This window comes from Notamacropus eugenii, chromosome 4, assembly GCF_028372415.1.
Source record: "Notamacropus eugenii isolate mMacEug1 chromosome 4, mMacEug1.pri_v2, whole genome shotgun sequence".
Lineage (NCBI taxonomy): Eukaryota > Metazoa > Chordata > Mammalia > Diprotodontia > Macropodidae > Notamacropus > Notamacropus eugenii.
Window position 1 is genome coordinate 150,960,927 of NC_092875.1, and position 15,652 is coordinate 150,976,578.

The 15,652-nt window shown below is 38.0% G+C and overlaps 1 protein-coding gene across 2 annotated transcripts in view; it reads left to right on the forward strand.

Moving 5' to 3' along the window:
• Nucleotides 1-15,652, forward strand: part of SNX31 (sorting nexin 31) — an 86,460-nt gene that overhangs the window by 22,532 nt on the left and 48,276 nt on the right. For both annotated transcript variants that reach the window (XM_072603391.1, XM_072603390.1), the window contains exons 5-6: nucleotides 1,575-1,685; nucleotides 15,533-15,623. In XM_072603391.1, coding sequence (XP_072459492.1) covers nucleotides 1,575-1,685; nucleotides 15,533-15,623 — 202 coding nt within the window. The remainder of the gene's footprint in view (nucleotides 1-1,574; nucleotides 1,686-15,532; nucleotides 15,624-15,652) is intronic.

Consider the following 15,652-nt stretch of genomic DNA (forward strand, 5'->3'; position numbering starts at 1 on the left):
TATCTCTGGAGTCCAATATAAATTTTTCTGTTAGCTTTTAGAACCCCTTCATGACCTGACCCCCTATTTCCATTTTAATCTTCTACCATCCAATGACTCAGGGCTCCTTGATGTTTCTTGTACTAGATACTCTCTCTCCCTAACCCAGACATTTTCATTGGCTACTCCCCATGACTGCAATTCTCTCCCTATGTATCCTGGCTTTCTTCAAGGACCAGATAAAATTCCAGCTTCTACAAGAAGCCTGTCCCTGATCTCTCTTTATGATAGTGCTTTCCCTTGTCATTTCCAGTTTTTCTTTAGATATATTGCTTTTGAATAGTTGTTTACTTGCTGGCCTACCCATTAGATTGTTAGTTTTTTAGCCTTTTTTTTTTTTGTATCACCAACTTAGCTACGTCTGACGCATAGTAGGCACTTAAATACTTGTTGACTTATTGATGGCTTGACTCAACAGAAGACTTAAGCCTGAGGGTACTATATAATGTGACTTATTTTTAATATCATTGTCTTATGATAGAAGGAAGGAAGCAAATACTTATTCAGTGTCTACTATGTGCCAGCCACGGGGCTAAGCACTACACAAATATTATCTCATTTGATCCTCACAACAACCCTGGGAAGCAGATGCTATTATTAATCCCATTTCACAGTTAAGGGAACTTAGGTAGAAGTTAAGTGACTTGCCCAGGGTCACACAGCTAAATATTTGAGGTGGAATTTGAACTTAGGTCTTCCTGACTTCAGAGCTCTATTTGTTTATTCCTAAAAGGCATTCTTTCCATGCCTTCAAGAATATTAGTAGTGATTAATTAGATTAATTAATTAATTAGATTTTATTTACCTAAGGACCTTTTGTCTGGGATATTCTAAAAGGGATTCATGCTTCAAGGTAGGAGTTACACTAGATCCTTTCTCATGTCAAGATTTTTTGAAGACTCCTCCATGGTTTTCTGTGTCGTATGGGAAGGTTCAGTGTGTGTATGGGGAGGGATGGTGTTGGGGGTTGGAGGGATCTGTGTGTGTGGGAGGGAAAAGTACTATGAGAAATAGCTGGTATGAAAACAAAAGGCAAAGATAAAACTTCAATTTTAAAAAGTCACCAGTGTAGACCTTTTAAGAAATCAATGATCTTTATGCAGTTTTCTGAATTTTTTCATTCTTGGTACATAAAGATATTGTCATTTTAGATTTATAAGTCTCCAGAAGAGAGAGTTTTGTGAATATTTATTTTGCTCGTTCTGCACCTATTTGAAAATGTCATACACAGGCAGCCACTTAATAAGTACTATTTGATGACAAAGACAAAAAAATGACTTTCATGTAAAACACAAAAATCATCAATCAACCAAAGGGAGTTAGAAGAATAAAACCCCAGAACCATCTATATTCTGTCATTCCTTACCCTCATGACATAGAGTAAAATACTGCCACCAACCAGGCACCTAGGCTATTTGCTTCCCACATGCCTGCAGATGTGTCCTAGCTTGTGAAAAATGAGGGCAGGGAGATCTTAGGGCACCCAAAATGAGGGGAAGACTTTGTGAAGCTTATTTTGTTACTCTTGGTTACAGGACACATTTAAGATCACCACCAAGAAAGCCTTTCTGGATATATTTCTGCCTGATGGAAGAAGTATCAGAATTGAAATTCTAACCTCTGACACCGCTGAAAGAGTCCTAGAGGTAACCTGCAACTACCAGGTGCCACTGGAGAAACTCATAATCCTGTAGAGGAAATCAGGTTTAGATATAATCTGGTTGAGATGGTAAATTCAGTCACAATTTGTTTGTGGACCTTACTATATTATTTTTCCCCCCTCAATGATATATTTATTTCTTTGGGAATGTCTGGATTGTCTGAGAGATTTGTGGTTACTGTCCATCACTAGGAAAATTTTCAGTTTCAATATTTTGTGTCCAGCTCAGTTTTAGGATCTTTTCTTTGATCCATCCTCAAGTTGTTGTTAGCTTAAAACTGGATAGCCTATAAAATGCCCTGAAAATAGCTAAAAGGATCAGGAAGAAGGAAGATTAGCTACTTAATGTGTACACAAATGATGTCATAATGCTTGAAATTGATATGGGAAGGGCTTGAGAAAATTATAATCAGTATATATGTATATATATATATGTATCAACCAGTATATGGAAATAATAATAGCTCACATTTGTAAAGAGCTTTTACATGTATTACCTCATTTGATCCTCACCACCTCGTAAGATAGGTGCTATTATTATTATCCCCATTATACAGTTGAGGAAACTGAGGCCAGGAGAGGAGAAAGTGATTTTCTAGAGGTCACATAACTCACAAATCCTGAGGCAGGATTTGAATTTGTATGTGTGTTTCCAAATCCAAAATTCTACCCACCGTCACTTTGGCTAAGATCCTTGAAACCAATGTCTCTTTGCTTTTATCTGCCCTATTCTGTCCACACACATCAATATATTTTGCTTTCATTCTAGTTTCCTGAGGGCTCCATGGACAAGATAGAGAGAGTTTTGATCATCTAAGGTCACATTACCATAAGGATGAGACCAGAGCTTAAACTAAGGATAACAAAAGTAGATAGTGGCCCAGAGCACAACATAAATGCATGAAGAAGGGTAAGGACAGAAATGCAAATGGAGCAATTTTTGTTATTTTTTTTTACACAAAAGGCATTTTTTCAAAATATACCCCCTCCCCAATTCCCTTATAAATAGTAAAATGGTGGAAGACAGTTAACAGAAAAGGAGGCTGTGTCCCTTAGCTTGGATAGTAATGCACCAACGCTGACCGTTGGATTTGACTAGAATTTTGCTGCCTCTCTATATAGTGACTTCATTTATAATGTCCTGGTTATTGTGTAAGATGTCCTATCGTTGTTCTTCTTTCTTTCTTTTTCTTCCTTCCTTCCTTTCTTCTTTTCTTTTTTCTTTCTTTTTTCCCTTCCTTTCCTTCCTTTTTTAAAACACAAATGATTAGAGTTTATTGCAACAATAAATGTTGCTACCATTGAAACTTACAACCCAAACCACATTTTAGGTCATGTAGAATCATTTGGAGCGATATTATAATTAAACATAAATGAGAAGAGGCTCAAATAGCTATGATTAGTATTTTTTAACATGACCATGATGTATTTTTAGGGTTTTTCTCTATTTTCCAGGATTTTTAGTTAGTGCCAATAGTTTTAAAATTTTAATTTAATATTTCAATAAATAAAAATCTACTTTCTTTCACTTATGATTTCTTTGGTTAATACTTCCACCTCCATCCCTCTCACCCGTGGGGGAAAAAAGGAAAAGAAAAACAAAACTCCTATAACAAATATGAATAGTTAAGTCAGACAAATTCCCGCATTGGCCATCATGTAAGTCTTACCATGTTCTCCCGAATTCTTCATATTTGTCATTCCCTATACCTCAATAATATTCCATTAGATTATGTTTAATCATTCCTCAGTTGTTGGGGACATATTTTGTTTTCAGCATTAACGTAACTATTGCTCTGACTGTTTTAGTTCATCTAGGTCTTTCTTGCAGTCAGTACTTCCTTGATTTAATGTTCCAGTAATAGAATGTGAAAATATGACTGACTGAGTAACTTTTCTTGCATAGTTCCACATTATTTTCTAAAATGGTCAAACTAATTCATAACTTCACCAGCAGTGAATATCTTCCTTACTTCCCCATAACCCCTTCATCTATGAATTTTCTCATCTTTAAGCATCATTGCTAGTTCTAAGGGCATTGTTAGAAATTATTTTGTATAAATAAACTTATTTTAATGGCAGAAGGTACTATTCTATGGTTTGTTTAGGTTGTGTCACAATGACAGGCAAAGTCCTCTAGTGGTAGAGCAAAGAACATTGGCTTTGTAGTCAGAAGAGCTATGTTCCAATCTTGGTTTTGCTTCTTACTACTTGTTTGATGTATGTATAAAGCTTTTTTTTTGTTTCAAAGTCATCATTTATAAACTGGGTTAGAGTAGATAATCTCTCAGCTTCCTTAGAATTGTAAATCTGGTGATGCTATGTTAATGACCCACAGTGGGCAGGGTGAAGGGAAGGAAGCAATTTTGAGACCATGCCTTCCTTGGGTGCGCAAATGCTGAGTTCCAGCCAGGAGTGAGATGCGAAATGCTGGAGAAACATTTAAGAATATAGACTGGTGAATGCAATTTTAAGAAAAAGATATTACATGTAAGTAGCATGAGGCATTTTGTAACTGTTTAGGTCAATGGTGAGGAGCCTATGACCTCAAGGTCACATATGGCTTTCTGGGTCCTTAGGTGTGGCTTTTTGACTGAGTCCAAGTTTCACAGAACAAATCCCTTTTTTAAGGGGATTTGTTCTGTGAAGTTTGGATTCAGTCAAAGGGCCACACTTGAGAACTTAGAGGGCCACCTTGAGGCCGCAGGTTCCTCATCCCAGTTTAGATAGAAATGACACAAAAGTTATTGAAAGTTCATTTGTAACTGCTTTGGGCTACAATCAAAATGATTATCTGATAGTTATCAGGGAATTAACGTGGTCCCATGGAAAGTGTATGGGATTTGAGGTCAGAAACTCAAGAGTTCAGATCCAGGCTCTGCTATAAACTTCCTTGGTGACCTTGGATAAGCTTTATGAACCTCAGTTTTCTCATCTCCAAAATGGGAGGGTTGAATGAAATATTTCTAGGTTCCTACCAATGGTGAGAAATGGGGTGTACCCTCTTAATCAATCATTCAAAAAATATTAACCAAGCATCTACTGTGTATAGCATTGTGCTACAATCCTGGGAATTGAATAAGACCTGGACACTATCCTCAAGGAATTTTTATCTCATGGAGGAAATAAGAAATATACACATGAAAAGCTAAATAATGTTTCTTTTTCTTAATTTTTTTTTCTCTCTCTCTAAGTGTCTATCCTCCCTTGTATTTATAAGCAAGATATATTCAGGATAAATTGGGAGTGGTAGGGCAAGAGGAAGTAGACCATGATAAGATCTATATGTCTGTCTGTCTATCTTTCTATCCCATTTGCCTTATAGGGTTGTTGTGAGGCTTAACAGAGATTCTACTTTTAATTCATTTTATAATCCTTAAAACACCATATGAATTCTCCCACCTCCTTCCACTGTTACTGTATAGGACAACATCATCTTTCCATTTCCTTAGACTCACAGCCTAGGATTCATCCTGGATTTCTTTTTTTTTTTTAATTTATTTATTTAACTTTTAACATTCATTTTCACAAAATTTTGGGTTCCAAATTTTCTCCGCATTTGTCCCCTCCTCCCACCCCAAAACACTGAGCATTCTGATTGCCCCTATCACCAATCTGCCCTCTCTTCTATCATCCCTCCCTTCCCTTGTCCCCATCTTCTCTTTTGTCCTGTAGGGCCAGATAACTTTCTGTACCCCATTACCTGTATTTCTTATTTCCTAGTAGCAAGAACAGTACTCGACAGTTGTTCCTAAAACTTGGAGTTCCAACATCTCTTCATCCCTCCCTCCCCACCCATTCTCTTTGGGAAGGCAAGCAATTCAATATAGGCCATATCTGTGCAGTTTTGCAAATGACTTCCATAATAATTGTGTTGTGTAAGACTAACTATATTTCCCTCCATCCTATCCTGCCCCCCATTGCTTCTATTCTCTCCTTTGATCCTGTCCCTCCCCAAGAGTGTTGACTTCAGATTGCTCCCTCCTCCTCATGCCCTCCCTTCCATCATCCCCCCCCCCCCGCTTATCCCCTTCTCCTCCACTTTCCTGTATTGTAAGATAGGTTTTCATACCAAAATGAGTGTGTATTTTGTTCCTTCCTTGAGTCAAGTGTGATGAGAGTAAACTTCATGTTTTTCTCTCACCTCCCCTCTTTTTCTCTCCACTAAAAAGTCTTTTGCCTGCCTCTTTTATGAGAGATAATTTGCCCCATTCCATTTCTCCCTTTCTCCTCCCAATATATTTCTCTCTCACCGCTTAATTTCATTTTTTTAAAGATATGATCCCATATGTATGTAATCCCACCAACTACCCAGATACTAAAAAGTTTTAAGAGTTACAAATATTGTCTTTCCATTTAGGAATGTAAACAGTTCAACTTTAGTAAAGTCCCTTATGACTTTTCTTTGCTGTTAACCTTTTCATACTGCTCTTCATTCTTGTGTTTGAAAGTCAAATTTTCTTTTCAGCTCTGGTCTTTTCATCAAGAATGCTTCAAAGTCCTTGATTTCATTGAAAGACCATTTTTTCCCCTGAAGTATTATACTCAGTTTTGCTGGGTAGGTGATTCTTGGTTTTAGTCCTAGTTCCTTTGACTTCTGGAATGGATCATATTCCATGCCCTTCTATCCCTTAATGTAGAAGCTGCTAGATCTCGTGTTATCCTGATTGTATTTCCACAATACTTGACTTGTTTCTTTCTAGCTGCTTGCAATATTTTCTCCTTGACCAGGGAACTCTGGAATTTGGCCACAATGTTCCTAGGAGTTTCTCTTTTTGGATCTCTTTCAGGCGGTGTTCTGTGGATTCCTTGAATATTTATTTTGCCCTCTGGTTCTGGAATCTCAGGGCAGTTTTCCTTGATAATTTCATGAAAGATGATGTCTAGGCTCTTTTTTTTGATCATGGCTTTCAGGCAGTCCCATAATTTTTAAATTGTCTCTCCTGGATCTATTTTCCAGGTCAGTTGTTTTTCCAATGAGATATTTCACATTATCTTCCATTTTTTCATTCTTTTGGTTTTGTTTTGTGATTTCTTGGTTTCTAATAAAGTCATTAGCCTCCATCTGCTCCATTCTAATTTTTAAAGAACTCTTTTCTTCAGTGAGCTTTTGGACCTCCTTTTCCATTTGGCTAATTCTGCTTTTGAAAGCATTCTTCTCCTCACTGGCTTTTTGAACCTCTTTTGCCAATTGAGTTAGCCTATTTTTCAAAGTGTTATTTTCTTCAGCATTTTTTTGGGTCTCCTTTAGCAAGGTGTTGACCTGGTTTTTATGCTTTTCTTGCATCTCTCTCTTTTCTCTTCTCAGTTTTTCCTCCACCTCTCTAACTTGATTTTCAAAATCCTTTTTGAGCTCTTCCATGGCCTGAGCCCATGGAATATTTATTCTGGATGTTTGGGATACAGAAGCCTTGACGTCTGTGTCTTTCCCTGATGGTAAGCCTTGTTCTTCCTCATCTGAAAGGAAGGGAGGAGATATCTGTTCACCAGGAAAGTAGCCTTCTATAGTCTTATTTTTTTTCCCTTTTCTGGGCTTTTTCCCAGGAAGTGACGACTTCTAAGTGTCCTGTCCCTCATCCTGGATTTCTCATTGTCTCTCAGCCCCTGTATCCATGCTGTTGCCAAGGCCTACTGATTTCACCTTTGCAGCATCTCTCAAATATGTCTTATCTCTTCTGACACTGCTACCACTCTAGGGCAGGCCCTTGTCACCTCATTCTTGTACTATTGCAGATTTGCAGACTTGCAATGGTCTGCTTTTGGGTAACCCTGCCCAACTCTCTGCCCACTACAATCCATTCTCCATTCAAGCACTGAAGGGATTTCTTAAAACACAGGTCTGATCATGTCAATCCCCCTTTCCCTCTAACTCCAGTGACTTCCTGTTGTCTCCAGGATCAAATACAAATTTCTGTTGCCTTCAAAGCCTTTCATAAACTAGTGCCCTTCTACCTTCCCAGTTCTTTTTTTTCCTACATAAAATTTTTAAAAATTTATTTTATTAAACATTTCCCAGTTACAACTAAAAATAATTTAATATTCACTTTAAAAAATTGAGTTCCAAATTCTCTCTCCTGTCCCTCCCCCATGTCTTGAGAAGGCAAACATTATGATATTGGCAAGACATGGGAAATCACGCAAAACCTATTTCCATATTAGCCATGTTGCAAGAAAAATAAACAAGATATAAAAGCAAGAAAAATAAAGCAAAAAAAGTATGCTTGAATCTGCATTCAGATTTCATCAGTTCTCTCCCTGGAGGTATATAACATTTTTCATCATGGGTCCTTTAGAATTATCTTGGATCATTGTGTCAATCAGAGTAGTTAAGTCTTTCACAGTTGATCATCTTTACAATATTGTTGTAACTATGTACAATGCTCTCCTGGTTCTGTTCATTTCACTTTGCAATGGTTCATATAAGTCTTCCCAGGTTTTCCTGAAAACATCCTGCTCATCATTTCCTTTTTTTTTAATTAATTAATTTCTACAAGATTTTGAGTTCTAAATGTTCTCCCCATCTCTCCCCTACCCCCCAAGATAGCATGCATTCTGATTACTCTTTCCCCCAGTCTGCCATCCCTTCTATCACCACCCCTTCATCCCCAGTCTTATAGGGCAAGATAGATTTCTATACCCCATTGCCTGTATGTCTTATTTTCCAGTTGCATGTAAAAACAGTTTTTAACATTTGTTTTTAAAACTTTGAATTCCAAATTGTCTCCCTTCTTCCCTCTCCACCCACCCTTATTGAGAAGGCCAGCAATTCAACATAGGTTATACATATGTAGTCATGCAAAACACTTCCGCAATAGTCATGTTGTGAAAGACTTAACTATATTTCTCTCTGTCCTATCCTGTCCCCCCTTATTCTATTTTCTCTTTTGTCCCTGTCCCTTTTCCAAAGTGTTTGTTTCTGAATACCCCCTCCCCCAATCTACCCTTCCTTCTATCACCCCCATCTCTTTCCCCCTTACTTTAATGTAGGGTAAGATATCCAATTGAATGTGTAAATTATTCCCTCCTTAAGCCATATCAGATGAGAGTAAGGTTCACTCATTTCCTCTCACCTTCCCCTCTCTTCCCCTCCATTGTGAAACCTTTTTCTTGTCTCTTTTATGTGAGATAATTTACCCCATTCTATCTCCCCCTTTCTCCTCCCAATATATTCCCCTTTTAACCCTTAATTTTATTTTTAGATATCATCCCTTCATATTCAACTCACCCTGTGCCATCTATCTATCCATCCATCCGTCCGTCCGTCTATCTATCTATCTATCTATCTATCTATCTATCTATCTATCTATCTATCTATCTATCTATCTATCTATCTTTCTCCTCCAATTATCCTAATACTGAGAAAGGTCTAATGAGTTACAAATACTATCTTTCCATGTCAAAATGTAAACAGTTCAAATTTAGAAAGTCTCTTATGATTTCTATTTCCTGTACATCTTTTCATGCTTTTCTTGATTCTTGTATTTGAAAGTCAAATTTTCTATTCAGCTCTGGTCTTTTCATCAAGAATGCTTGAAAGTCCTCTATTTCATTGAATGTCCATTTTTCCCTCTGAAGTATTATACTCAGTTTTGCTGGGTAAGTGATTCTTGGTTTTAATCTTAGCTCCTTTGACCTCTGGATTATCATATTCCAAGCCCTCTAGTCCCTTAATGTAGAAGCTGCTAGATCTTGTGTTATCCTGATTGTGCTTCCACAATACTTGAATTGTTTCTTTCTGGCTGCTTGCAATGTTTTCTCCTTGACCTGTGAACTCTGGAATTTGGCTACAATATTCTTAGGAGTTTTCCTTTTGGGATCTCTTTCAAGATGTGACTGGTAGATTCTTTTGATTCCTATTTTACCCTCTAATTCTAGAATATCAGGGTAGTTTTCCTTGAAAGATGATGTCTAAGCTCTTTTTTTGATCATGGCTTTGAGGTAGTACAATAATTTTTATATTATCTCTCCTGAGTCTATTTTCCAGGTCAGTGGTTTTTCCAATGAGATATTTCACATTATCTTCCATTTTTTCATTCTTTTGGTTCTATTTTATGATTTCTTGATTTCTCATAAAGTCATTAGCTTCCATTTGCTCCATTCTAATTTTGAAGGAATTATTTTCTTCAGTGAGTTTTGGACCTCCTTTTCCATTTAGCCAATTCTGCTTTTTTTTTTATTAATTTATTTTATTTATTTTCAGTGTTCTACAATAACTACCATATAACTTAGATTATTATTTTCCACTCTCTCCCTCCTACTTTCCCCCTCCCTCCCTGAGATGGCGTACAATTTTGTATAGGTTCCTCAAATGCATTCCTATTAAATATATTTTCACTATAGTCATGCTGTGTTGAAGAATTAAAATGAGTGAGAGAAATCATCTAACAAACCAAAACGCAATACACACACACACACACACACACACACACACACACACACACACACACACACATGAGCTGCTACATTCTACCATTGAATTCCATAGTTCTTTCTCTGGATGTGGAAGGCATTTTGCCTTAGAAGACTGGGAATTTTTTTTAAGTGCTTGCATTGCAATGAAGTTACAAGTCTACCAGAAAAAACCTTCACACACTATGGTCGTTGCTGTGCACGTAGTTCTCCTGATTCTGCTCCTTTCACTCAGCATCAGATCATATAAGTCTTGTCAGGCCTCTCTGAAGTCTTCCTGTCCATCATTTCTTGTAGCACAATAGTATTCCATTACATTCATATACCATAATTTTTTCAGCCATTCCCCAATTGATAGGCATCCCCTTGATTTCCAGTTTTTGGCCACCACAAAGAGTGCTGCTATAAATATTTTTGTACATGTGGGACCCTTTCCAATTTTTATGATCTCTTGGGGATACAGCCCTAGAAGCACTACTGCTGGGTCAAAGGGTATGCACATGTAGACCTTTGGGCATAGTTCCAAATTGCTCTCCAGAATGGTTGGATCAGTCACAGCTCCATCAACAATGAATTAGTGTTCCAACTCTCCCACATCTTCTCCAACATTTATCATCTTTCTGTTTTGTCATGTTGGCCAATCTAATAGGTGTGATGTGGTACCTCAGAGTTGTTTTGATTTGCATCTCTCTAATCAAAGGTGATTTAGAGCATTTTTTCATATGACTATAGATAGCTTTAATTTCTTCCTCTGAAAATTGCCTGTTCATATCCTTTGACCATTTATCAAATGGGGACCAATTCTGCTTTTTAAGGTATTCTTCTTATTATTAACTTTTTGGACATCTTTTGCCATTTGGGTTAGTCCATTTTTTAAGGTGTTCCTTAAAGGTCTCTTTTAGCAAGCTGTTAACTCATTTTTCATGATTTTCTTGCCCCACTCTAATTTCTCTTCCCAATATTTCCTCTACTTTTCTTAATTGATTTTCCAAATCCTTTTTGAGCTCTTCCATGGTCTGAGACCAATTCATATCTTTTTTTTGGAAGCTTTGGTTGTAGGAGCTTTGACTTTGTTGCCTTCTTCTGGTTGTATGTTTTGATCTTCTTTGTCACCAAAGTAGATTCTATAGTCAGTTTTTTAATGCTGTTCACTCATGTTCCCAGCCAAATTCTTGACTTTCCAACTTTTTGTCAAGGTAGAACTCTGCTTCCAGTGGGAGTATGGGTGGGTGTATTGTCCCAGGCTTCAGGGTTTTTGTATCAGCTGCCTGATCCCCCATTGTCTGTGGGTTCAGAGTTCCAGAAGCAGCCACCACCTCTGCTGCTGCTTCCACTGCCTCTGCTGTTGCAGTTGCCATCTCCCCTGCCCCAGGACTAGGGCCAGCCCCCCATCGACCTCCCTCCTGTTTCATCCAGGTCTCTTAGAGTTTTTGCACTGACCTTCTATGCTGTCTTTGGCTTTTGTGGGTTGAAAAGTCTGGAAACTGTCTCAGCTGCCAGTGATTCAGTCCCCTGTGACCTGCTCCAGCCCTGTCTGCTGTCACGGCCCACATGGACCGTGCTCCGCTCCCAGCCTGGTGCAGCATACCCTTCCTGTTGACCTTCCAGGTTGTCTTGGACTGGAGATTTGTTTCACTCTGTCATTTTGTGAATTCTGTAGCTCTAGAATTTGTTTAGAGTTTTTTTTTATGGGTATTTGGAAGGTTTTGGGGGGACAGCTGAAGCAAGTCCTTGCTTTTACTCTGGCCCCCCACTCATCATTTCTTATAGCACAATAGTATTCCATCACAATCATAGACCATAGCTTGTTCACCTATTCCTCAATTGAAACTTTACTCTCCAAAATGTACTCTTTGATCCCATGACATTGGCCTCTTGGCTGTTCTGCAAACAAGACACTCCATTTCTTGGCTCCAGACTGTCTCTCTGGCTGTCCCCCCATGCCTGGAACACCTGGATCTTATTTCTAAAATAATTTTTTTCCTTTTTAAAGACCATTTTTTAGATCATTCAATCAACAAGCATAAAGCTATGCATTATAGAAATGGAGAAAGTCAGTGAAAGAAGTGCAATGTGTGTGTGTGTTGGGGGGTATGTGTGGGTGTGTGTGTAAAAAGAGAAAGAAGCATGGTTTGACTGGATTTTAGAATGTACAGAGGGGCCTCACAGCACTTAAGACTGACAAGGAAGGCTGAGCAAGGTTTTTAAGGACTTTGAATCTCAGAGAGAGGAGTAACTTAGATGCATGCCAGCAATAGGCCAAACCAATTTAAATAGACAGAACAGTCCTCACCCTTGTAGGAACTTATAGTCTACATTCATAGAGATAGATGCAAAGTGTATTTAAGCATTCCAGTTGACTATGACTTAGAATGGTGCCAGTAGGTGGCTCAGTGGATAGAGTACTGGCACTGTAGTCAGGAGGACCCTTGAGTTCAAATCCAGTCTCTGATGCTTAGCACTTACTAGCTGTGTGACCCTGGGCAAGTCACTTAACCCCAATTTTCTTGCAAAGAAAGAAAGGAAGAACCAAAGATGCCACATGACACTAACTCTGTGTACAAACAAAGAAGGATATATAAGCATTTTGGGGAAGGAAGCTGAATCAGGACTGGCCTAGAAGGAGACCCCAGCATGTCATCCGTGAACCTTTATGGGATCTTGGATTATCCTTTTCTCATTTGTTCTCAAGGAAAGTGAGAAATCACAACTTCAATTGAAATTTGAAATCTCTGCCCCAAGAAACCACACTCATACCAAGCCAAGTACTTTATCAGTGAATAGCCATGGATGGTCTAACAGTGAAAATAGCTTACTAGGGCAGATAAAAATGGGATTAGATTGTTTCTGTTCTGCTTCAACACTGTGATCAGATTCTAAGAGCAGAGCTTTATCTAGAGTGAACAACTGGGACAACTGGGACTTTATTCCAGAGCACAGAAATTTAGAATCACTCATAGCGCTTATACTTCTTTAGTAGCACAAAAATAGTTGAATATTATCACCAAGTTAGCAAGAATAATTAGCCCAAAGGTGCACTGTACTTTCTCTCTGCTGGTTGTAACATCCCATCTGAATTCTCTCCTTCACCTTACCCCTACCCTATGCTGCACATGATGTGATGGCCTCAGGTCTCTCCATCCATGAGGGTTTAACTTTCTGAGAGGTTGACACTAAATCACAATACACATATAGTTTGGCAGGTAAGGAAAACAGTCTTGTTTTCACAGTAGACAGTCACACTTCCTTGATCTGTTCTACAGCACTAAACATCTTAGCTAGATTGTAGGTTTCTACACTCAAAAGGCATCTCCAGACATGTAAGACTAGAAGAGCCCCATATTTCAGTCTGAATGAGTACTGGGTACCAAAGGGCACTTGTGATCCTCAGGCTGTAAATGCATCGTCTATTGAATGGATGCAAGAAATAGATAGAACAAACAGAGAACTTCAAATATCAGAAACAAACATAAATTCATTGGAATTTTGAATATAAATATATACATATATATATATGTTCTTACAACTCTTGCTACAAGCTGTAAGCAATATTTTTGTTCCCTCCACAATCCAGTCTGAAGCCAATGGACTCGACATGCAGAAGAGACATATGGAAGAGGACCAAAATGTGGCTGCAGATGTTAAGCAAGACTCTTTCCTGAACAAAAAGTTTTCTGTTCCCACAGCAAAGCTATGATTCTGAAATTATGACAGTCATTCTTTCCCAGGGCAGCAAACATGGCCACCAATCCATAGTGCGATCATTGGCTTCAAAAGACATTCTTTAGACAATGATAGCACTGGAAACACTAACTGGCTATGACCAAATCTCTTAGGGTCTCTTTCTCCCAACTGTCCCAACTAAATTGGTCTTAAAAAGTGGACTTTTGGATGATTTCTGCTACCTGTCCCAGGTCATATTTTGTAAACCTTGCCTTAAGTATGAAAAATACTAGTTACAGCTCTAAATGAGGTGACAGTTGCTGATTAAACACCAACAGTAGAACTAAAATGTTCCATTTAGGTATTTTTACTTTGGGATAACTTTGTTAGTAATGTTTGTGCTCTGAAATACTAACCCATATTTCTCTTTGAAGAAAGGCATTCAATGGGAATGTGTCAAGTTTGAGATGTAAGTTAGAATACTGAACAATTAGTGCTTATTGAAAATTATTGGCAAGCAATTGCCAAGGCTGTGCAGGGTATACCAGTTCCCTCCACACTCCTTAATAAGATGGTTTTCAGATGAGGAGAACCTTTGAAACAAAAATAACAAATAACAACAGTAACATTTATCATTATTATTAGTTTGTATTTATATAAAGCAGAAGTCAGAACTATGACTATTAAGCCAGATGTGGCCAAACTCCTGCTTTTGTATGCCCCAGATAAAAATAATTACATTTGAAAACGAAGTTTTACATTTTTAAATAAAATGGAAAAACCATTCTTAGTTCTCCAACATAGTCAAGTAGATTTGGCTCTCGGGCTCTCATTACTGACTCCTGTTATAGAGCTTTACATTTTGCAAAGCTCTCTATTAATACTGTCTTATTTGGTTCTTATAACAACCCTGCCAGATAAGTGCTTTATTATAATTTTACAGATGAGGAAACCAAGACTGAGATAAGTTAAATAACATGTCCAAAGTTACATAACGAGTAAATATCTGAGGCAGAATTCAGATTCAGGCCAAGTCTGACACTCTAACCACTATACTATCTAGTTGCCTGATGTAATGAGGATCCCTTTTAATAGTTCAGGAGATGTAGGATCTTCAGCCAATTTAAAGAAGCTGTGATCTTGAGAACTCAGAGCAAGCTGACCAAATCACTAGCACTTAAACAGAAACCAGGGAGACTCTCCCTTGTGTCAAAATACATCAAAGATTTTACTGCTAAAAGACTTCTGTCTTGCCACTGAACTTCTATGACTGGAAGAGAGAGTAAGGCTGACCAACTCACTCACAAGTTAAAACATCACTCACACTTAAATATCATGATATCACTGGTCTTCTTCAAAAATGAAGGACAAACAACAAGTAATGAATGAATGAAAGCCTGCTTTTTGACTTGTAGTTTAACAGGATTGGCTGAGGCACTCACAGGCTAAGTGCCTTGTCCTCAGTTACACAAGGACTAAGTGAAGGAGTCAGGACTTGAACTCTGAGGACAGCTCCAGTATAGCATTCTGCTTCTCACCAGTCTTTCAAAGGTAGATTTTCATGGGAAATAGGTGCTGTTCTGTACTGAAAAGTAAGAATGACATGGGAGTAATAAAGTGGATTAAGTGTGGTATTTGCCTACTGAACTTATCAGTAGTTGAAACTATATATTAGTCTGTTAAGTACTTGCTATTGGCAGGGAATTCTCAAATCCATGTTTTCACAGGAGATATACAGACCTGGCATTTCTCTTTTTTCAGATTGTGTCATACAAGACAGGACTGTCTCGGGAGCTTATTGAACATTTCGGCTTGTTCCTGATACAGTTCCATAGCGATGGAGCCTTATCTGGTAAGACATATAGACAGAGAAGGGATACG